At 35.7% G+C, this 24,370-nt stretch overlaps 1 protein-coding gene across 5 annotated transcripts in view; it reads left to right on the top strand.

Moving 5' to 3' along the window:
- Nucleotides 1–22,611, top strand: part of LOC128186717 (small G protein signaling modulator 1-like) — a 35,358-nt gene extending 12,747 nt beyond the window's left edge. Inside the window, exons 5-24 of one of the 5 annotated variants that reach the window (XM_052856577.1) lie at nt 977–1,114; nt 9,809–9,876; nt 10,080–10,231; nt 10,363–10,497; nt 10,806–10,936; nt 11,777–11,844; nt 12,311–12,475; nt 13,365–13,523; nt 13,789–13,957; nt 15,283–15,347; nt 15,624–15,769; nt 16,180–16,248; nt 16,974–17,721; nt 17,810–17,889; nt 18,206–18,330; nt 18,621–18,703; nt 19,062–19,171; nt 19,507–19,603; nt 19,963–20,130; nt 20,282–22,611. In XM_052856577.1, coding sequence (XP_052712537.1) covers nt 977–1,114; nt 9,809–9,876; nt 10,080–10,231; nt 10,363–10,497; nt 10,806–10,936; nt 11,777–11,844; nt 12,311–12,475; nt 13,365–13,523; nt 13,789–13,957; nt 15,283–15,347; nt 15,624–15,769; nt 16,180–16,248; nt 16,974–17,721; nt 17,810–17,889; nt 18,206–18,330; nt 18,621–18,703; nt 19,062–19,171; nt 19,507–19,603; nt 19,963–20,130; nt 20,282–20,370 — 2,965 coding nt within the window. In that variant the 3' untranslated portion in view covers nt 20,371–22,611. Of the gene's footprint in view, nt 1–976; nt 1,115–9,808; nt 9,877–10,079; nt 10,232–10,344; nt 10,498–10,805; nt 10,937–11,776; nt 11,845–12,310; nt 12,476–13,364; nt 13,524–13,788; nt 13,967–15,282; nt 15,348–15,623; nt 15,770–16,179; nt 16,249–16,973; nt 17,722–17,809; nt 17,890–18,205; nt 18,331–18,620; nt 18,704–19,061; nt 19,172–19,506; nt 19,604–19,962; nt 20,131–20,281 lie in introns of all 5 variants that reach the window. The other 4 variants (XM_052856576.1, XM_052856573.1, XM_052856575.1 and 1 more) reach the window with 4 other exon arrangements.
- The last annotated feature ends 1,759 nt before the right edge of the window (nt 22,612–24,370 follow it).

Here is a 24,370-nt window from a genome sequence, read left to right as displayed (position 1 = left end):
ACTTATGATGTTGAAATGAAGCTCAAGATACTTTATATTCCTAATCAATTGCAAGGAATTACATTTTGCTTAAAACTGTCAAATCATCCTTTAGCAGAATTTCAAGTTTTGTTTATATTTAACAGGCAATTACAAACTAAATAAATAATAACAAAGTTTCAGCACACACCATTATGTTTTCTCTGGATTTGATGCAAAATGGTGGCATTTAGGACCTAAAAATTAAAATAAAGAATCTTTATTAGACAAATTAAAAAATAGAATTACAACTAGACACGATCTCATTGCGAGCAACGAGTGGGTCTTCCATCCGATTTTTTAATAGATTAGATCAAACTTATCAATTCAGATAAAACCGTAGATATAAGCGAAAAATAGTAAAAAAAAAATTGCGGCACTCGGGGCTTGAATCCGGGTCGCCTTGGCCATATCCACGTCTCTATCGACTGAGCTACTCGGACTCTCGCTTCCGGACTTTGACACTTAATTTCTCGAGAATGCCTTGATCGATTTTAAAACAAATTACATATTCTGAATCAGTGAAAGGGTCACTATAAGGTGTAAAAATTTCAAAAAAAAAATATTAAAAAATAAAAAAGTTGAAAAATTCAATTTTTCAAATTTCCTTCCGGTGACGACCGGAAGTGACGGCGGACATTCTCTTGACCGAGGTGCACCAGAAAAATGTAGATATATCATCTCTGAAAATTTCAGCCTTTTATCTTTACTCGTTTTTGAGAAACCTGACAGACAAAATTGACTTTTTAAAATTGTAAACGGACAATAACTTCTGACCGGCAGTGTTTTTTAAAAAATTAAAAAAAATGTAACAGCTATAGATAAAAACACGTTTATATTGAAAATTTTAGCGTAATCTGAAGACGGAAGACCCTAAAAATGATTTTGGTCTCAAAGAATGGGTGACAGACTGACTCTCAGTGTAGGTGTAAATTGTAAATATCGCTTATCATTACAGGAAGAATGTGGATAGCAACAAAAACCAGACCAAGCAGACGTCAGGCAAGGCCGGTCTGCCCCGGTACCTGTGGATCCGTCTGGCCATCTTTGAGAAGCAGCTCCACCGTATTCTGGACTACCTAGTGCAAAACTACAGGTAAATTCCTAGTGCAAAACTACAGGTAAATTCCTAGTGCAAAACTGCAGGTATATTACTAGTGTAAAACTACAGGTATAGTACTAGTGTATAACTACAGGTATAGTACTAGTGTATAACTGCAGGTATAGTACTAGTGTATAACTACAGGTTTAGTACTAGTGTATAACTACAGGTTTAGTACTAGGGTATAACTACAGGTTTAGTACTAGTGTATATCTACAGGTTTAGTACTAGGGTATAACTACAGTTGAACTTCAATCTCTCAAACACTGATATCTCAAATACATTGGATATATCGAAGTGATTTGTAAGTCCCAACCACCTTTTTAAAAAGTATTTTACCCTTGATATCCCAAATACTTGGATATTTTGTAGTTTTAGCTCACCTGAGCCAAAGGCTCAAGTGAGCTTTTCTGATCACAATTTGTCCGGTGTCTGTCGTTGTCGTCGTCGTTAACTTTTCACATTTTCATCTTCTTCTCAAGAACCACAAGCAGATTTCAACCAAATTTGGCACAAAGCACCACTAGGTGAAAGGGATTCAAGTTTGTTCAAATGAAGGGCCACACCCTCTTTAAAGGGGAGATAATTGAGATTTATTGAAAATTAGTTGGTATTTTTCAAAAATCTTCTCAAAAACTATTTGGCCTGAAAAGCTAAAACTTGTATGGAGGCATTCTCAGGTAATGTAGATTCAAGTTTGTTCAAATCATGGTCCCCGGGGGTAGGGAGGGGCCACAAGAAGGGGATCAAGTTTTACATAGGAATATATTGAGAAAATCTTTAAAAATCTTCTTCTCAAAACTATTGGGCCAGAAAAGCTCAAATTAAAATAGGAGCATCCACAGGTAGTGTAGATTCAAAATTGTTCAAATCATGGTCCCATGGGGTAGGGGGGGCCACAATTGGGGGATCAAGTTTTACGTAGGAATATATAGAGAAAATCTTTGAAAATCTTCTTCTCAAAAACTATTAGGCCAGAAAAGCTCAAATTAAAATGGGAGCATCAACAGGTAGTGTAGATTCAAGTTTGTTCAAATCATGGCCCCCGGGGGAAGGGTGGGGTCACAATTGGGAGATCAAGTTTTACATAGGAATATATAGAGAAAATCTTTAAAAATCTTCTTCTCAAAAACTATTAGGCCAGAAAAGCTCAAATTTGAGTGGAAGCATCCTCAGATAGTGTAGATTCAAGTTCGTTCAAATCATTGCCCCTGGGGGTAGGGTGGGGCCACAATTGGGGGATCAAGTTTTACATAGGAATATATAGAGAAAATCTTTAAAAATCTTCTTCTCAAAAACTATTAGGCCAGAAAAGCTCAAATTTGAGTGGAAGCATCCTCAGATAGTGTAGATTCAAGTTCGTTCAAATCATGGTCCCCGGGGGTAGGGTGGGGCCAAAATGGGGGAACAAGTTTTACGTAGGAATATATAGAGAAAATCTTAAAAAATCTTCTTCTCAAAAACTATTGGGCCAGAAAAGCTCAAATTATATGGAATCATCTTCAGTTAGTGTAGATTCAAGTTAGTTCAAATCATAGTCCCTGGGGGTAGGGTGGGGCCACAATTGGGGGATCAAGTTTTACATAGGAATATATAGAGAAAATCTTTAAAAATCTTCTTCTCAAAAACTATTAGGCCAGAAAAGCTCAAATTTGAGTGGAAGCATCCTCAGATAGTGTAGATTCAAGTTCGTTCAAATCATGGTCCCCGGGGGTAGGGTGGGGCCAAAATGGGGGAACAAGTTTTACGTAGGAATATATAGAGAAATTCTTAAAAAATCTTCTTCTCAAAAACTATTGGGCCAGAAAAGCTCAAATTATATGGAATCATCTTCAGTTAGTGTAGATTCAAGTTAGTTCAAATCATAGTCCCTGGGGGTAGGGTGGGGCCACAATTGGGGGATCAAGTTTTACATAGGAATATACCGGTATATTAAAAATCTTCTTCTCAAAAACTATAAGGCCAGGAAAGCTCAAATTTGAATGGAAGCATCCTCAGGTAGTGTAGATTTTTAAGTTTGTTCAAATCATGGTCCCTGGGGGTAGGGTGGGGCCACAATTGGGGGATCAAGTTTTACATAGGAATATATAGAGAAAATCTTTAAAAATCCTCTTCTCAAAAACTATTCGACCAAGAAAACTCAAATTGGCGGGTAACCATCCTGAGATAATGTAGATTCAAGTTTGTTCAAATCATGGTCCCTGGGGGTAGGGCGGGGCCACAATGGGGGATACATATAGAAAATCTCTAAAAAATCTTCTTCTCAAAACTATTAGGCCAGGAAAGCCCAAATCTGAGTGGAAGCATTTCCAAATCGTATAGATTCAAGTTTGTTAAAATAATAGTCCAGTGGTATGGTGAGGCTACAGTGGGGGATGAATTTTTACATAGGAATATATAGAGAAAATCTTTAAAAATCTTGTTTTTAAAGACCATTTGGCCAGAAAAGCTTTAACTTGTGTAGAGGCATCCTCGGGTAGTGTAAATTCAAAATCACAGTCCCTAGTGGTAGGGCGGGGCTGTGATGGCGGTTTGAATTTTTACATAGGAATATATAGAGAAAATCTTTAAAAATATTCTGGGAAAGTTTTTCGGTCCAAAACTCAGTACTTAGTGTGAAAGCACAGGTTATGCAGATATAAGTTTGATGAAACCATAGTACCCTAGAGAAAAGTGGGGCAACAAAATGGGAGGGGGGGGGGGGTATATACAAATAGAGAAAAATCATCTTACAGGTACAACAACAAAAGGGGCTTGGTATTTACCAAAAGAAAGAGGTGGATAAAAATTGGCAGATTTTCAATTTTTTTTAACAAGATCTACTGTACTTAGTTGTCAAGATATTTTGACACTGTAATGCTAATTTGATCAGAATTAAGGCAATTGTTGCTCAGGTGAGCGATGTGGCCCCTGGGCCTCTTGTTAAATAGTCCCATCTAGTTCAAGATAACAAACTTTGACTGTACTAATAAAGTACTAATGCAGTAAAGTCCTAGTGCAGAGCTTCAGTAAGGTTCTAATTCAGGATAACCTAACGGGTATTATACTGTCTGGTAAATTCTTTAAGTGAAGAAACAAAGTAAAAATGTACTGAGCATTCGATGATATGTAACACATATTACACTAAAACAGAATTAAAGTGAAGTGCCAAAATGAGTGATTTGATATGTTAAAATGGTAATTTGTTATATCCACCAAGTTAATAATACAGTTTTAAGATCAGGGGAATGAAACTGACTTGGCTCTAAGTTTGAGTTTGTTATATGTGCATGTTTCCAGTAACTGTGTTTTACTGTACGTAGTATTTAACATAGAAAAGATACTAAATGTATAGATAACATTGAATTTGTGCATTGAGATATAACTTCAGATAAAGCATCCCAATTCCAACAAAAGATTAGATTGATAGTATTGGTTAATAAACATTATTTTTATTAGTTTACATTTAATTCAATAAATGCTTTCACTTGAATCGGGGCTTTTAAATATGTATGATTTGAAATTAAGATTACATAACATTCCCTGATATTCAACACTTTGCTCTGCTTTGATTTGAGATTACACTCACTGCCTCCCCAGAATTGTAAACATAAATATCTATTTACATCCCAAACCCTCCCTGGAATACCCCCGCATGTACTCTGCCTTATTCCAATTGTTTATACCCTGAAACTTAATTAGCACTGAATAGCTCCATTTACACTCAAATAGCTCTTCTATTCTATGCAAATTTGGTGTGAAAATGGCTTTGGCTCATGAAATGTCAGAACAATGTGAAATGATGAATTCAGCTTATTTCCAGCTATTTAAAATGGCCAGGATTGAATTAATACACAGATATTGCTGACAAACTAATTCATCCCACCATTTTAGAAACTTGAACAGAGTCTTGTCATTATTAATATGGTACATGATAAGTTGAAGGAACAGCTGAGTCCCTTGGGAGAGTACTTTTACCTCCCCACTTCCTGTTCATTTTGGCACCACTCCCTTTTATGACAGTTGTAATGTCTATAACGATTCCAGCTGAGTTGATTGCCGATCAATCAAACTCTTGACGTCATGAAAGGGAAACCAATATAAGTAGGTCATCAATAATATTTAATAATGTGGTAGGGATTTCATTGGGTTGATGTAGGAATCAATGGGAAACAGACATAATGAGGTATATAGGTATTGATGAGAGTGGAACATTAACTAGAGCTGTCTGCTGTTGAATGATGGGTTCTGTGGGAGATATAATCTCATCCTTAACCTTTTAATCTGTATTTAGACAGTGGTCACTCTGTTGAAAGCCCCATTACACATGCTCTCACCCTATCTACATTTACTGGTGTAAATCTACCAAGTATATTCAGACCTCAAAGTTGGATACTGATCACATAAGTTTTTTGACCTGGATTTGCTGCTTGCAAATATAAACCAAATCATGTTCATTGCAACAATTGATTCTTATATCATTTTATAATGAAATTGTGATAAAAATGAATCAATAACTTGGTGGTGAAATGAAACCTGTCTCAGTTCTATACAAGTCATGGACATCAGGTGGCTAGAGAGAAAGCTTACTGATGAGAAGGCATATTTGATCTCATATTGCTGGGTGCTCTGTGGCCTCATGTAGCTGGGTGCTGTGTGGCCTCATGTAGCTGGGTGCTGTGTGGCCTCATATAGCTGGGTGCTGTGTGGCTTGTGGTATAGATTGGGTGGTGGGAGTTTCTAGGTCAGACAACCACAGAATCTGATGTCCACACAAAAAACTGACACCTCAAACACATAAAAATCCTCGCCTGCTCTGTCTGTTATGAAAACCTTTTTATCCGTGATCTTGCTGTCATAATATCAAAGGAACTCGATCATCACCATGTTCACCCACTGTCATTGTTTGAGTCAGAGACTAGGGCAGTAAGTTTCCATTAGCTTGAGATGTTTAGACTTGGGGAGTGAGTTTGAGATGTTGAGACTGGGGGAGTAAGTTTGAGATGTTGAGACGTGGGGAGTAAGTTTGAGATGTTGAGACTGGGGGAGTTAGTTTGAGATTTTGAGACTGGGGGAGTAAGTTCGAGATGTTGAGACTGGGGGAGTTACCGTTAGTTTGAAATGTTGAGACTGGGGGAGTTACCGTTAGTTTGAGATGTTGAGACTAGGGGAGTTACTGTTAGATTGAGATGTTGAGACTGGGGGAGTTACCATTAGTTTGAGATGTTGAGACTGGGGGAGTAAGATTGAGATGTTGAGACTGGGGGAGTAAGATTGAGATGTTGAGACTGGGGGAGTTAGTTTGAGATGTTGAGACTAGGGGAGTTACCATTAGTTTGAGATGTTGAGACTGCACTGACCCTCTGCTATTTTTTGGATGTGAATGAAATTCAAATCATGTGTTTAAATTTTTGTTTCTTTGAATTATGTCTCCCTTTAAATCACAGAACATAGAATTAACTTATGGCAGCCTTAAGGTGGAATGGGACATCTGTCTATATTAATGTGGATTAAAGTACTGTACATTATAATTGAAATACTATCATCGGTTTAGAATTTTCAAATTTTACAATACTTAACCAAAAAAGTAGCTTTTAAAAATATTTATACCCCCGCTCCGAAGGAGAGGGGGTATACTGTTTTACCCTTGTGTGTCTGTCTGTCCGTCCGTCCGTCTGTCTGTCTGTCTGTCCGTCCGTAACATATATCCGTAACAAATATATTTCTGTACCAATCGGACGTCAACTTCATGTTAAATGACTACTTTGCTTATTTTTTAACCAAAATTTTCAATAAAATTTCTGTCAAAGAATTCTCAGCAACTGTTTATCGCAGATGCTTGAAATTTTAACACATTATTTGTTTAGGCATGCCATATTGTGGGATATATTTCTGTATCAATCGGACGTCAACTTCCTGTTAAATGACGACTTTGCTTATTTTTTAACCAAAATTTTCAAACAAATTTTCATCGAAGATTTCTCAGCAACTATTTATCGCAGATGCTTGAAATTTTTACACAATATTTGTATAGGCATACCATATCGTGGGATATATTTTTGTACCAATCAGATGTCAACTTCTTGTTAAATGACGACTTTGTTTATTTTTTGCCAAAATTTTCAATAAAATTTCCGTCAAAGAATTCTCAGCAACTATTTATCGCAGATGCTTGAAATTTTAACACACTTAGTCGTCTATTTGTTTAGGCATGCTTTATCGTGGGATGTATTTTTGTACCAATCAGATGTCAACTTCCTGTTAAATGATGACTTTGGGGTTTTTTTGCCAAAATTTTCAATAAAATTTCCGTCAAAGATTTCTCAGCAACTATTTATCGCAGATGCTTGAAATTTTTACACAATATTTGTATAGGCATGCCATATTGTGGGATATATTTCTGTACCAATCGGACGTCAACTTCCTGTTAAATAATGACTTTGTTTATTTTTTGCCAAAATTTTCAAACAAATTTGCGTCAAAGATTTTTTAGCAGCTATTTATCGGAGATGCTTGAAATTTTTACACAGTGTTTGTTAAGGCATGCCATATCGTGGGATATATTTTTGTACCAATCAGACGTCATCTTCCTGTTAAATGAGTACTTTGTTTATTTTAGCCAAAATTTTCAAACAAATTTTCCTCAAAGATTTCTCAGCAGCTATTTATTGCAGATGCTTGAAATTTTAACACACTATTTGTTTAGGCATGCCATATTGTGGGATTTATTTCTGTACCAATCGGATGCCAGCTTTCTGTTAAATGTCGACTTTGCTTATTTTGCATATTCACATCAGAGCGGGGGTATCACTAGTGAGCATTGGCTCACAGATATCTTGTTTGAGAAGTAAAATTTGTAAAATCCCCATTGGGATTCAAACTCATGACTCTCAGATTCGTAGTAAACCCTCTAACCCACTGCGCTACGCTGTTAGGTGACAATATTGGGAAAGAAACTACTTATATAATTACACTTGGTTTTATTGTTTATTTAGATAAACAATACATTGCAACATGGAAATGTTCCATACCACCTCAAGTGTTAGATCTGGAGACTACATAGCCCTTTATCATTGGTGGAGAAGTTGAAACTATAGTGCTAGTTCATTATTTGGATGTTAATGAGTATTACTTGGCTCATGTGACAACAATTCTCTGGGTAGAGATCAGATGTTTACAACCAGAGATTTGTTGGTTTGGGGCAATCTCGTGACTAAACTATTGACAGCTAGCACCCTGACATAATTGTTATTCAGTGCTCGAAGGATTCGGAGAATCTGCATGGTTCTCTGATGGAATATTTCCCCTCCAAGGCAGCTTCTGCAAGTGTTTACACGGAATCAAATATTGTCGTAAAATAAGGCAATTAGATGAGAGTTTGTCATGTGCAGGCTTTAATTGACCGAAATCTGTTTTGTTGGCTTCCTCACTTTAATGGAACAGATTAATTAAATTTCTTTAAAGTTCAAGGCTGCTGTTGACATGGGATTTATTGACATTAAGGTTTCAAGGAATCAGGAGAAATGATTAAACGCAGCTCCGTGGAAATAACCGATGTCTCCGAGAACCAGTAGAGTCATCATATTGAGCTCTCGCTGCTCGGTCGAATAGATTTCTTTCAATCTCTACTGCAGCATATTGATATGAAAAACTCATTAGAAACTAATTACAAGGGGAATATGCTATTCTCTCGTATATTGGTGGCTTGAGGAATCATTGCCCAATGAAATTCATGCATCAAATGGAATCATTAATCAGATCAGAAAACATCGGTTATATAGTCATCTGCTACGGCTTTTAAATCAACTTTTTTAGAGCAAAACAAAAAACTCTTTTTTTAAGGAAGGGGGGGGGAGGCACATATTTCTGACAGCAATTACTTTGATAACTATTAATTTGTTAACAGAAACTTGTAAAATTAAAAAGAGATTAAAGCTTTATTCAAAAAGATAGGTAATTCTGAAAAAAATCCAGATACAAAATTAGGTGAGAATTAAGTGAGGTGGGACTAAGGTAACTCATAGAATCAGTGGTTACAGTACCGGAAGATATCCGTCACATAATCAGTTATTGGATATAATATTAATTTCATCAGCAATGTATAAAAGTCACATGATCAAGGATGGGTTAAATTTCATCAGTAAAAGAATCACATGATCAATGATGGGTTAAATTTCATCAGTGAAATAATCACATGATCAATGATGGGTTAAATTTGATCAGTAAAAGAATCACATGATCAATGAAGGTTTCATCAGTAAAATAATCACATGATCAATAATGGGTTAAATTTCATCAGTAGAATAATCACATGATCAATGATGGGTTAAATTTCATCATTAAAAGAATCACTTGATCGATGACGAGGTAAATAATAATGGTCATGTTAATGTTAATAAGATTCAGTTGTGAGGTCCTTAAATATTATAATCAGTGATGAGGAATATTTCAACTGTCAATGATTCAGTAAAAGAGTTTATCATCAACAAGGTATATTGTTAATAAAAAATCATTTGGGTTTAATTGAGAAGAATCAATTGATCAATGATGAGATTCACTTTACTTAGTAGAAGCATCTTATGGTATAGTAAAATTGCAAAAGTCAAGATTCAGTGGCAATATTTCTTTTTTATCAGGAAAAGAAATGCAGATATTTTGAGATCAGTATTTCAAGCTAAGTTTCATCATGTAATGTTTTTCTGTTTTCAGCCGATACTATGAAACAGATGCGCTAATTGCAGACCCTGTGGATGGTCCAATATTTGCTTCTCTTCTGGGTATGTATTAGAAGATATGAGTATCACTTGCTTGTACATTGATCTTCTATTGAAACATGTAATCAATATAATGATGTTAAGGTCAATAGGTGGTGGGAGTATAAGGAATTTATTTTTCTGATGTTCTTTGGAGATAATAAAACACCTGACCTTGTATTCTTATAGACTTTTTTGGATTGTAATATTTGTATTCTGATTTGAAGTTGGTCCGTGTGCTCTGGACTATACCAAGATGAAGACCACGGATCACTTTTGGACAGATCCCCCCGCTGATGAATTGGTGCAGCGCCACAGGATACATTCCAGCACAAACCACCTGACCGGTCCAGGCTCCCCCAAACGCCCCGGCCTACAGGTAAAACTCAGTGTCAACAAAATGTCATGCGAATTGAAAATGATACTGTTAATAGGGTTCCTAAAATCTGACCAAGTTTTACTCTGGAATCTATGCCATGCTTTATGTTTTAGCCGATGACAAATTTTCAGATACGCAACACAAGCTCGAGCAGCGAGGAGAGTTCTAAGAGTTTCCATCAGTCTGCCCGGGATTACGTGGAGTCGCTCCATCAGAACTCTAAGACAACTCTTCTTTACGGCAAAAATAATGTCCTAGTTCAGCCCGTAAGTATGAAGAACCTTCCATAGGAAGGAACGGAATTACTGTAAATGTTTTACATTTGGCTGCATCTTCTATTTAGAAATATTGCCAGAAAGCGGATTCATCTTATTCAAGTAGATAGTGAAATATGTCCTGCATAAGTTGAAAATTCAATTTCTGCAAAATGTCGTACAGACTATATAGGAAATTTTTACAGTATATGATGATTTTGTATTTCCAATAATTTTTAATTGAAAAAGTGGATATTTGATAAAAGCAAATACATGAATAACAATACTCTTAAACTCACTGTTGATAATCTTCATTTTAGAGAGAGGACACAGAGCCATTGGCGGGGTACTTGTCTCTTCATCAGTCCGCAGAGGGTCTGACCATCATGTGGACACCCAATCAGCTGATGAACGGCTGTTGTGAGGACACAGATGATGAAATTGATCGCAGGTAAACAATAAAATCAGCAAGTAACTTTTCTCCTTCATGTTGTAAATATTACTGCAATTTATGTGTGCAAATTGTCTCGTAAATTATATTTTGTCTAAACAAAATTTTCTTCAGCATGATCAAGGTAATTTTATTTTTATTCAATGTTGGATATAATTATGGTAGAATTGTGTGTTTGGGTATGTTGTAGATGATCTGGTATAAGGGTTAGTATATGCATATAAATATGATTCTAATATCCTTCACATCACTACAACTAACTCTGCAACAATCATCACACTCTCACTGTGTCAAAAATTCAGCAACAAGCAGCATCTCCTGTGTTATACATATATTATCAGCTTAATTAATCCTCCTTAAATGGAAGTTTCTGCGATATCCCTGTCGTATGTAATTTCTCTGTCTTAACTTCATTTTCAGCCCATTTTAGTCTTCCCTTGAAGTAATTCATTTAGTGAAGTATGTTTTTGAAGCATTGATTTCAATTAATTCTCATCCTCTGGAATCTTGTAGCATTTTAACCTAGAAATTTGCCTTTGAACTGTGAACAATGGGAGATTTCTCTAAAAGGCATGGAGCTGTTTTATTTCTTTTAAGTAGCGTGTACATATACTGGTAGTTGGAACAGTGGTAACAAAATCTTCAAATCAGTGAATACTTGTATTAGTTGATGAACATTTTGATTTTCATTATGTTTGGTGTCACTCTCTAGGGCATCGTAAGCGCTTTGTCATTTATACATTACCAGAAAATTGCAGAAACCAATTTATCAGAGTAGAAAGGTTTTTTACCGTTCAAGGATACATCGTTAATGACTGTGAACTTACTGCTTTGTTACAGCATGTACTGGGACTTTGCCTTGACCGTGTACTTAGATGAAATCGTATACATCCATTGTCATCAGCAGCGTAAGTCAATCTCCATCTAATTATGAGTGTTTTCGTTTCTGTTGTTGTTTATTTTGGTGTTTTTTTTAAATATCCCTGATTTTTAAGTCAATCTCCATTTAATTATGAATGTTCTCATTTCTGTTTTCGTTGTTTTTTGGGTTTTGATTTTTGTTTTGTTTTCATAAATTTCAAGTTTACTTATTTCTGTTTTCATTGTTTTTAACATTTTTGTTAATTTCCTCTTTTGATGTTGTTGTTGTGTTATTTGGTTTATGTTTCTAGATTTTTCTTTTTTTAACATTTCCAGATTCTTTATTTCGTAAGTACATCTAGTATTAAAGAGAGGGTTTACGTTGGCTTTGCCTGTTACCTAATCCATTTGATTTATCAATAAAAAATGTTTTAATTACATCTTGTCTTCCTTCAATCTTATGATATATTCAAGTTTATTGGTAACTTTTGAGATGATCCCCTTGTCTTACAGCTGACTGTGGAGGGACCATTGTGTTAGTGGGACAGGATGGGGTACAGAGGCCCCCCATCCACTTCCCTAAGGGAGGGCACTTGCTCGCATTCCTCTCCTGCCTGGAGAACGGCCTACTCCCTCACGGACAGCTGGACCCCCCTCTCTGGTCACAAAGGGGTAAAGGTACACGGCTTATTTCTGATAGTAGTGCCTTCATGCTTGTCTGAACCAAATCTGTCATTGGAGTTAAGACAGTCTGTAACACAGGAAATTTAATGGAACCTGATCTTATTACTCTTTTTTCTTACGTATATATGACATATATTTATTGTGTTTGCTTTATGCTTCCTAAAACCATGTAGCTTTTCCTTGTATAAAGCACAGGTATAGAAGTATACCTTTCACATTTGCTTTGCTTTGAATTGAACTTGTCTTTATGACCAAATATTGAGGCACTAATGGAGAAATAAGTTAATGTTTCCTCTTTCTAATTTTCAATGAATTTAGCATGTTTGAATATCTATCCTCTTCGCAGTTTAAAATAGGTAACCATGTGTAACATTGTGGTTTCATTAATATTCTTCATGGATTTAGTCAACCTTTTCTGCTTTGAAGATACACAAATTTATGCATAGTGGTTGCACTTATAGAAATTGTTATGAATATGTTTCTTCAGTAACATATACTGAACATAAGATTTTCTTGCATGACTCAACTATGAAATCCATTAAAAAAAATAGTGTTTGATGAATGACATTGAAACCACAATATTTTAGATTGACTTAAATAGACATACAGGTACATGTAACCATATGATTGTTTAAGTCTATCAAATTTTGAATGTTTACTCCTCTGCAATAATTCACCTTTTTATGTTAATTCGAGGAAAATATGTATCTTAAACCCTGAATGATTGCATCGCTGCACATGCATTGCACTCAACATAATAATCCTTTTGTTTTATGAAAAATCAAACAATTTCTTATATTTATATTATATAAAAATATATATGTTGTATGAACTTTAACCAAATATTGTGTTCTATAAGCTGATAACCAGGGTCTTTATTCAGGAAAAGTCTTCCCAAAGCTGAGAAAGAAGGGGAGCCGCCTCTCTCTGCTGTCGGGCAGCACCAGTTCTACAGGAAGCAGCACGAGTTCCAGTGCTGACGAGGAGGAGGCGACCGATTACGTGTTCCGCATCATCACCACATTCCGACCAGACAGCATTCGTACGTAAACCTTGTGACAGTGCCTGATGTTTACTCTTCTACATCATAATCGCATTACATTTTGCTCACTTAATATTTAAGAAATAAGATGTCATTTTTTTTTAATATTTATCAGGATATAAAAACGGGTTGCATGGTCACATGATCAAATCCCATTAAGCCTGAATAACAGCGAATTGCCCAAACAGTTTTATATAATGGAATACATCTGCAAATGTAAATATTTAATGATAAAAGTGTGCTATTATTTTCTTGTCATCATCAGCTCCTGAGATGTTGGATCCTAAGGCCAACATGAAGAGGGAACACTTTTCCTGGGCCTCAAAGATTCCTCAGGCTCCGGTCCTCATTGACTCCTCCTCTGTACGAAGCTATGCCAAAATCCAGGAGAAACAGAACAGTTCGTGCATCAACAAGTCCGCCTCAGATCACAGGTATCAAATGTGCGTACATCAGGCCCTTCTCCATTGGTGTCCGTCTCTCTGTTGTTCATTTTTTCTGTGTCGCAGTTCTTTGTGGAATGTTTTTAAATCAACAATCTCTATTGTTCAACTTTCTGGCCTGCAGTGCAATGGCATTGAAGGTTTTTTATGCAATCTATTTCTGTGTTTTTCTCTTTGACTCTTATTATCTTTTTGTCATTGTTGTGCCCTGGTGTTAAGGGTATTCATCAGCCTTCTCTTTGAATGTTTTTTTGCAACTTTTTTACTAATCAAGGTTCTTTCAATATATTTCTTTTTCATTTCGTGGGACAATGTATGCATTTTTTTCTGTTCCTGTTCTCTGACTATTTCAATACATGTATCGTCATGCATCTGTATCAGACATGGAATGTTGACATTTATCTTCTCTCATTTGTTACTTGAATGTTCATTAGGTCATTAATAGTAAAGTATCAAAACAATATTCTTAAGTAATATTTTCATGTAGATTTTTTTCTGTTCAAAAAATTGTAATACATTTTGATTTCGGTCATGTTTGTTCATGGTTTTCAACTAAAGCTATGGATATAGTATTCTCTGAATTTTTAATAGACTTGTCTTTATGATCAAAATTGATAAGTATTACATCATGTTGATTATGATTGATTTATGTCTTGCTAAAAACAATAACAAGAGCAATAAATGGATATTAAACAACCTACAACAATTCCATTCTGAAAATTTAGTTTGACTGAATGATATAAAGGAATGTTTTAAAACTCCACTACATTTATCATCATTCATATCTCAGCAACAGGGAATCGTAGAGACATTCAATGAACAATTGTTACTAAACTATCTGTAGGACAGACAACGGAGGTTTTCTAATAGTTTCCATGGTTGTTTCTATATTGGAAGAGAAGATGGTGTCTTACTTTGTAAAGTAAAGCATTGACCAATCTTTCAGGTCTTCCATCTCTCTCTTTCCTGTCAGTTGTCACATGTACTAGTATGCAACTGTGTTGTTTGAATAATCTTAAACAATATTTATCTGTATGTTGTTAATATTATGGTAGAGAATTGTGGAATAAAGAATTATTTGATTCAAGAATGAGACTTAGTTTATACCTATCTACAAGATTGTCTTGTAAATGTGTTTTGTATTATTTGAATTTTACATATTGCATAATCATTAACTTTTTATTTCAAAAATTAAAGCTTGTGTTATAAAATTTAACTGTAATGCTGCATTGCCTTTATATTTAACTTTTGCCTGATTGTCTGTACAAGATAAGTGGCGTTTGTGTAGTGTGTTTAGATCTTTGTTTGTGTTACAGGGCAACTCTGAAGCATCTTTGTGACACCATGAAGACTCAGATCATCTCCAGGGCCTTCTATGGATGTAAGTCATCAGTTCAAGAAACAGAAAAGTAAAACACAATCATAACAAAATTTTAATATACAATTGAAGATAAGGGAAATAAAACTAACTTCACTGTGAGGGTAAATTCGTTATAAGCATACTCCCTGTAACCTTGTTTTCACTGTAGTCATCCAAAACCATGATAAACGTTGCTTCCTCATGTAGAAACAACTACATGTACCAGTAATAAGTGTCCTGTCTTGGGTCTCTGATTGTGAAAGTGTTAATAATTGCAATGCTTGTTCCAATGATTAGGGCTAGCCCACTGTCGTCATCTGAAGACCGTTCGTACGCACCTGTCTGAGCTGGTTCTACACCGCATTGTTCCTGCCGACATTCCATATGACGCTTCCTGCGGACTCGTGGAGAGAACATGGAGGGAACTAAATCAGAACGGACAGGTCAGGAATTGGGCCTCCGGGTGTCAAAGAGATGAATGCAATGCTTCCATGTGTACATTTGACAAGTGTCAAAGATATGCAGTACATGTACCTCAATCTGACAATTTTTAGAAATGCATTTAATTCTGAAAGAATAAGAAATGGTGATAAACAAAATTTATTGAATACCCATGCTTTAAATTAGATAGTATTTAAATGGTTCAGTAAGTGTATAAAGTCAGTAAGTTTTCAATGATTTAATTTTTTTTTTAAATTTATGATTGCAATTAAAACCCAACAGTTGATGAATATTTAACCAAGATAAATGCTTGAAATACCAGTAGTTTAGTTCCTGAATTAAATAGTAAATGTGATCAGTTTTTACTTGAGTTTACAAGTAACTCTCTAAACCCAATGTTTGTTACTTCCAGGTGTCAAATCCAGAGGAAGTGTACAGACTGGTGTATTATGGGGGAATAGAACATAGCATCAGGAAAGAGGTAAGGGCTAACACATTTACTGTAGGCCTGTTTAATGTTGTCTTGAGCAAATTCCATTATTTTTGTTCTGGAGAAACTCAATGAAATCGAATCCACCATGAATTATTTTGCTAAAATGGAGGATACAGGGATCTACTGCTATATCCTCTTTGATTATGAGATTACTCATGTATACTGTCAAAAGAAATTAAGGTCCTCTTTTTATTCTACCGTAAAACCTTGCTTAACACTATCCCAAACATTCTGACATCAATCCATGTTTTGGTTTGGTCATAGACTTCCATGATAACTCCCACGTGTTACATGTACTGCCAATTATATCAAAGACAAGAGGGCTTATTATTGGTTTAATACCATCCTTTGATAATTTGTTTTTAACGCATACACATATAGGTGCATTTGTCAACAGGGTGATAATGACTACACATGCGGCAATGATTAGCAAGTCAACAGTTTAAATTATATGTAGTGTGTACGATTCTTGGCTGAAATAGATTTTTCAACTGTTAGTGTAGATTTGATTTAATTAGTGCATTTCCAATGTTCTTATTACTTCACATACGTATACAAGTATATGAATGCCATTTAGTGATATATTTAAGTTGAATCCATTTTCTGCCAAAATCACTAGATAGAATACATAGCCAAACATCTACATTATATCTACCGGGTACTTGTATTACTAATTAATATAATGTTTTTATTTTGTTTTTTGTCTGATTTAGGTGTGGCCTTACCTGCTGGGTCATTACCGCTTCAAGAGCACGCCAGAGGAACGCCAGCGAATGGACCAACACGTAAAGACTCTGTACGAGAAAACAATGTCAGAATGGCTGGCTGTGGAGGCCATAGTGAAACAGAGGGAGAAGGAGACAATGGCCGCCAACATCATGAAGAACTTGTCCTCAGAGAGCACAGACATGGCAATGCCAGGGCCGTTCACTCGAGGAGACTCGAGTCTGAGTAACGATGTGTTCGAGTCCCTGGATGAGTGGGACAACATTATGACTCAGGAGACGGTCATTGAGGAGAGCTCAACCACAGGGACCACTTGTACCCCCACCACAGACAGGAAGCAGAGCCTGGAGCTCCACCTACAAGGGGAGATCACATGTGTGGAGGAACAGATCTCGCACAACATTATACTGAGTAAGAGGGAGTTTGTCTGTAAGTCTTTCTCCGAGAGCCCTGATGATGGGCTTGGAGACTCGATCGCACCTCACGGTTCTCAGGACAGGTCCAAACTTGACTCTGCCGGAGACTCGGAAGGGACGGACATTTCTAAGTTTGACAGGGACGGAAGTCTGGAAAGAGTGATGCACTTAACTAAACACTCGTGTTCTATAGACAGTGCTGAGGCTGATGTTGAGGAAGTGAGCGATGACAGCAGCGATGATGAGGACAGCGATGTATCGTCTGATCATGAGATGACCGATGACACGGCCAAATCAACACTAGATCCAGCAACTGCAGGTAAGAAAATAAGTTGTTTCATCATAAAATTGCCCACATTACATTAAACATTTCAGTAATCAGCTAATGCTAGAGTTATGTTTCATAGAACAAACAAAAGGATTGTCTGCTTCAAAGGAAAGCTTGATTTCTCCAGCGTCGCCGGCATCTCATGGGGGTGTGTACTCGGTGAGTAGAGTCTGAAACTTTGCATTCAGGGGGTGGGATGAATACACAAATATGAGGCTTGTTAGCCATTTCTTACATATTTAAACATGTATTTGTTCATAAAAGCATGGAGTGGTTTCAAAAATTTCTCTGTGATCATACATGTAGATCATGTAACTATTCAACTATAAGATTATTTTTGAGAAGGTTGTGTATTGTCTATGCAATGTTTGTATAATGGTTTGATGTACACAAATATGGTTTTAGGAGAAGGTTGTGCATTATTCGTGGTACGTATCAATTATTTGTGGTATTAATTTGTGGTGGTTTGTGGTAGGCGGAGATGTTGGATGCGGTGGGGCTGAACTTACACCGCATTGACAAGGACGTTCAGCGCTGTGACAGGAACTACTGGTATTTCACCCCAGCCAACCTGGAGAAGCTGCGCAACATCATGTGCACGTAAGTTCCCTACCCATGCGTAATGTTCCCCCCCCCCCCAGCTTTTATACTGTTGTTAGTTCTCTGGCTCAGGGGCAATAAAACGTAGACAAGTTCAATTCTAATCCTAGTCTTGCTTCTCCACTTTATGTTCCATTCAAAAAAGTGAGATTGAGATCAAAAGTGAGCTTATTTAAGTTTAATGACCCTGGAGCCAGATCTTATAACTGCTGATCCAATTGTACCTAAGACAGCAGTATAGATACCTGTATATTTACCGGTATGTGATTGACACCTGATGTTGATTACAGGTATGTGTGGGAGCACCTGGATGTAGGTTATGTGCAGGGCATGTGTGACCTCGTGGCACCTCTTCTAGTCATATTTGATGATGGTAAGAGATCTGGGCTGTGTGTTACCATAGAACTTATGATTTATGACCAGATTAATGAATGTTTATTCATCACAAACTAATCAATTTTTATTGTAATACCGGTACATGTATCTGTGAAATATAATTAATCAAAATAGTTGTATATAAATGGTTTGATATAAATTTTGTTCATTAAAGACCATTCCATGAGACTAAAAATAGTTATGACTTTGTCATAAGTTCTTTTGTAAAATGCAGTCCAGTATTAGATGTGGAATGACATGATTGGGGGTGTTTTGTGGTCTTTATGTGTTGTAGAATTAGATGTTTGGGGATGATTCTAGGTCTTTGTATGAATGCTGTCGTTCTGTTTGTATAGAATCACTGACCTACAGCTGTTTCTGTGAGCTGATGAAGAGGATGTCGGCAAACTTCCCCCATGGAGGAGCCATGGACACCCACTTTGCTAACATGAGATCTCTTATTCAAGTAAATCACTAAATAAAGCTGTCACAATCACTTTATTACAGATGTCTTGCAGTCTCACTAGATAAAGCAGTATCCCTCATTCAAGTTAATAACCAAATAATGCTGGCAAAATGACATAATGTTGATTCAATCTCTCTTTAAATAAGCCTCTAAATATTGCATTCTTTCAATCTTAAAATCAATTGAATTACTTCATTTACCATTAGTAATGCAGATTTTGTAAAAATTTTGTTTAAGATTTCCAGTAATTAGGAATAAGATCATTTGAAGTATGACCTACATCCCTTCTCCCATTATTTTTATCGAGTTCCCTTTTAATAAAAACTCTATTTCAGATTCTAGATGCTGAACTCTTTGAACACATGCATCACCATGGAGACTACACACATTTCTACTTCTGCTATCGATGGTTCCTGTTAGACTTCAAAAGAGGTCAGAATTGATCTTTATGCTCTGTTCATCTATCAATCCCACTTTGTGTTTTGTTCATTGTTTAGCTGTGCAGTTTCAAAGAAACTGTTCAATATTTTTCACCAAACTTCAAAACCAAGATAACTGTAGGGAAGAACAATATATCTGTGTCATTATTGTTTGCCTTTGGCCTTGCCTACTTACAGGAAGGTCTAATTTGGGATGTTTTCTTCATGTCAATATAATCTTAATGGTATAATGTTGTTTGACTTTATGTAACTTTCTCTTTGTCCCTTTCACCAGAGCATCTGTACGATGACATATTCTCAGTGTATAATATTGTTTGACTTTATGTAACTTTCTCTTTTTCCTTTCTCCAGAGCTTCTGTACGATGACGTATTCTCAGTGTGGGAGACGATATGGGCGGCCAAGTACATCAGCTCTCCCCATTTTGTGCTATTTATAGCCCTGGCCTTGGTGGAGGTTTACCGCGATATCATTCTAGATAACAACATGGACTTCACAGACATCATCAAGTTCTTCAATGGTTTGTACTTTCTGTTAGAGTCAATTACGACAACTCACCATGTTAAATTTTGAATGAAGGGAATCAATATAAATATCATTCTCATATTATAGTGTACATAATTGATATTCATTTATTGCTCAACTTTACTAACAACATTTCTTTGTTCCAGAAATGGCAGAGAGACACAAATCTAAACAGGTGTTAAAGATTGCCCAGGACTTGATTCACAAGCTACAAACGCTTATAGAAAACAAATGATTTAGATTTATTGATCACAGTCGCTGTTCAAAGGGAGGTAAAGCCGAGAGGATGTGCGATATAGATCTGTCTCTATGAAATGTTTGAATCCTCTCTCTTAAAATCCAGGACCACTAGATAAATAATGCATTACATACAGTAAAAGATAATCTAAGTCCTGTTTCATGATTAACATAATGTATAAAGAAAAAAAAATCACTAATTATGTGCAATTATTAGTTGATGTGATTTTGTGTCATTGTTGATAATGTATCCTTGTGAGAAAAAACTGTCAGTTAATATCTTTGTTAATCCAGATTATTTTTTAGAGATATGATTTGTGATCATCCGTGTTATTGCTCATCATCAGTTCATTCCATTTAGACACAATTCTATGAAGCTCCAGATATGTTGTTTTTATTTTATTTTTTTTTTAATAGTTTATCACTGTTGACTTTGATTATTTTTGTTAAATTGTTACTACATATCTTATGACTCGATTCCAGTGTAGGAGAGTTCCAGCATGTGTTAGTTTTAAATGGAGTTTGGAGATTTTCAAACAGAATATATGTTCTGAGATTATCTTCAGAGATGTTAGATCAATGAGACTTTTAAATGTTCTGGTAACCAATGCAAAAACTGATGAAATACGACCCTAAACAAAATTTTTCTGGAGAGAAGATTTTGCATCATCATCATCTCAAGTGCAATAAATTTAGATAACAGAGAACTGCTTAACATTACTCTAAAAGCCAGATGATTTAGAAATCACAAAATATGTACCGGTACAATGTAATTGATTAAAATAAATTAACCTATTTTGGATAATAATGCAAACATTTACACCTGCAGAAAAAAACCTGTTGTACAGTGAGTATTAGACTCACTGAAGTCATTATAATGGAGGAAAAGTAGGTAGTTAGTGATCATGTTTTGTGTTCAACTAATGCTTTTGTTTTGTTGCTAGCTTATGACATGTTTTAAACATAATGAACAAAAAAGACTAGTCTCATGTACAGGAAAATTCCACTGTTTTGCCTGGGACCCTTCATAGATTTGAAAGAAAAAGAACATGCAATGAAATCCTTTGTCTCATTCAAACATGTTTTTTACTTGCCTTCAATGTCATAATTATGTATGTATTAAGTTGATAACTAGAACATTGTAAGATGCCAAAATTTTATTAAGAGATAGGTATTAGTGTAAAGACACCTGACTTCATGTAACTCTTTCCGACATACCTTATGTAATGATGGGACTATCCAGGTTAGGATTACAACAATGGTGAGGTACATCAAGGAGAGTGGGCAATCGTTGACAACAAGTGTGAGCATATGTTGAAATAGTGGGCAGATAATGGCATAGTGTGAGCAGAAAGTGTCCGCAAATTTTGGCATAGTGTCAGCAGATGTTGGCATGGTTTTGACAGATGTTGGCACAGTGTGGGTATGAGTTGAAAGGATGGGCAGATGTTGGCATAGTGTGGTCAGATGTGGTCAGTAGTTGACATATTGAAGGAAGATGAAAAGTTTGGGTAGATTTTGGCATAATGTGGGAGGATGTTGATAGTGTTGCAGATGTTTGGCAGTGTAAGCAGACATTTGCTAGTGTGGGCAGATGTTGGTAGAGTGTGAGCTGATTTTGGCACTAGATGGGTTATTTTGGCATAGTGTATTAAGTTATTCAAAGGGTGGGCAGATGTTGTCAAGGTGAGGAAAGATATTGACAGTGTTGGCAGATATTGGCGTAGTGTGAGCTGACAATCTACACTCTATGTAGGCAAAGCCATTAGTGGGTGGACATTTGCAAAACGTGGAAAGGCGATGGCAAGAAGTGGGCATTGTGTTTTGTTCAGTGAGTTTTGGTGTACTTCGCTGTCCACTCTCTTTGCAGTTTATGTAAAATAGCTGTAGTCCTGACTATGGACTCTATAGTCACCCTGAAAAAACAGAATTGACACATGTGAAAGACGTTTTTAATGACATTTTCTGTTTTGCATTCCTCAATAGAAATGCATTTGTTGCAGTTTTATTTGGATTTTTTATACCGGTTTTAATGGCAGTAGCTATATTGATCAGTGAGAACAATTCATTTTCATGCAGGTCGTTCTTTCCCACCGTCATGAACTTGTTAACAGAACTTTCGTTGTATATTGTCCTCCATGTTAGATTCGTGATTTGTATAAATTGTTATTATTATTATCCATTGACAGTGTTATCGTTAATGATTCAAAGATGAATGTAATAAATACTGGAAATTTCATCAGTTTTACACGATTTTGTTGCAAACTTTTATCTCATCGTCTCAAATGCTGAGCGCTTGACGGAGCAACAGTGGTCACTAACCATCTGTATACATGTATATTGTATTGATAATCCTCTATTGACCGTTTTACAATCGTGTATGGTGTATCGTAGGGGTGCGATTGTTCATTTCTGATTAAACTTAGTTTACATAAACTGAGCTCTTGGCGCATACAGTAAAACCTGTTAATAGGAATTTGTTGATTATAAATAAGCCTTTAAAGTCTGTATTTCAATTACTTCGAACACGAAGAAGAAGATATCGCAAAATATAAGTGCATTATGCTATTATCCCTAATCAGAAAGATATCCGTATTTAATCATGATTGAAAAGTTAAAGATTGAATTTCCATAATTGATATGTTTAATTTCAATGAAGTTCGAAAGGAATATTATGTTTCAGTAAGACAGGTCACTTAATGAGACAGTCTTTAGAGGTCATCGAAGTATAAAATGAATTAAGAGAGTTTTAGTGATCTTGTCAACAATCCCAAAGGATCCCTCTTTCTCTGAAGCCAACTCTCATCCAATACAAGAATGCCGATGTACGAATTCTAGTTTAGATAAATTAAAAAAATCGGTCAGCTCGATTGTGAATGTTACAATGTAGTATGGGACTGGAGATATACAACATTATATAGATGTATGGGTAAGGTTATTTTCTCTCCCAAATTATAGTTGTTTAGTGACATTGATCTACTTTTATCCTACATGTATGTTGAAAACCACAGGGAAATTATTCTAACGGCAAATCCGCTATTTGTGTAAAAACCAAAATTCTGTCCCAAACTACGCAGTTGTTATAGGCTCTGAGCTGATGTAAATCGACAACGCTTCAAAAGTGGGAAACCTAGTAACATTTCGGTCAATATGGTAACAGAAAGAACCAATTAGAACTTCTAGAAAGTGCATAAAACCCGTTTGGTGGTCGGTCTGAAAAAAAATTAAACCATGCAAATTTTATACAGTGTATAAATATATCCAATGTGTTTGTAACATTTTCCATTAAAACTGATGCTAAAAAATGTTCTCTGAATATCGAAAAATACCGGATATCATCGTATTCTGGATAGAAACAAGACACTTCCAAAAAGTTTTATTTATAAAACAGATTTTATTGTTAAATTGAATTTACCCCATAAACAAATTAAAAAGGTAATATCCAAAAGCATTGCAGGACTATAAGATTTGGCTTTTGAAAAATAAATGATGAATTGATTATCATTAAAAACCCAATTATTAAACAAATACGCTGTACTTTCCGATATAATTTATTTTAACAAATAAAGTAAAGGGCATTAAATTATAGCCATGTTGTATATGTTATTTGTTGAAATAAATTATATCAGAAAGGACTACAAATATACTCAAAGTTTGTATTACCCAACAAAACAAACAAATAACATTAATCAACAGGTGGTCACGCGTATGATCGATTCAAAAAATTATTTCACGGCTTTCAATTTTATCATTGTATATGAATAATCAAAATGGTCCGTTGTATTTCATAATAAACAAAGGTTTACAACAAGGCTTGCAAAAAGTCCAGGAAGCTTGTTGGCAGCATCGCAAACCGTTCCATCTTGTTTCTACACATCGTTCTATCTCCAATTTCTATCATACCGGTCATAGGCCCACCCCCAGACTACGTGGCGTGTTAGAGAACCTCCAGAAAATATCGGTTAATACCAGCAGCCCACATTCACTGACCTCTTTCT

Source organism: Crassostrea angulata, chromosome 6, assembly GCF_025612915.1.
Source record: "Crassostrea angulata isolate pt1a10 chromosome 6, ASM2561291v2, whole genome shotgun sequence".
NCBI lineage: Eukaryota > Metazoa > Mollusca > Bivalvia > Ostreida > Ostreidae > Magallana > Magallana angulata.
The sequence above is the reverse complement of the archived record's forward strand: the minus strand, read 5'-3'. Positions and strand labels throughout refer to the sequence as shown.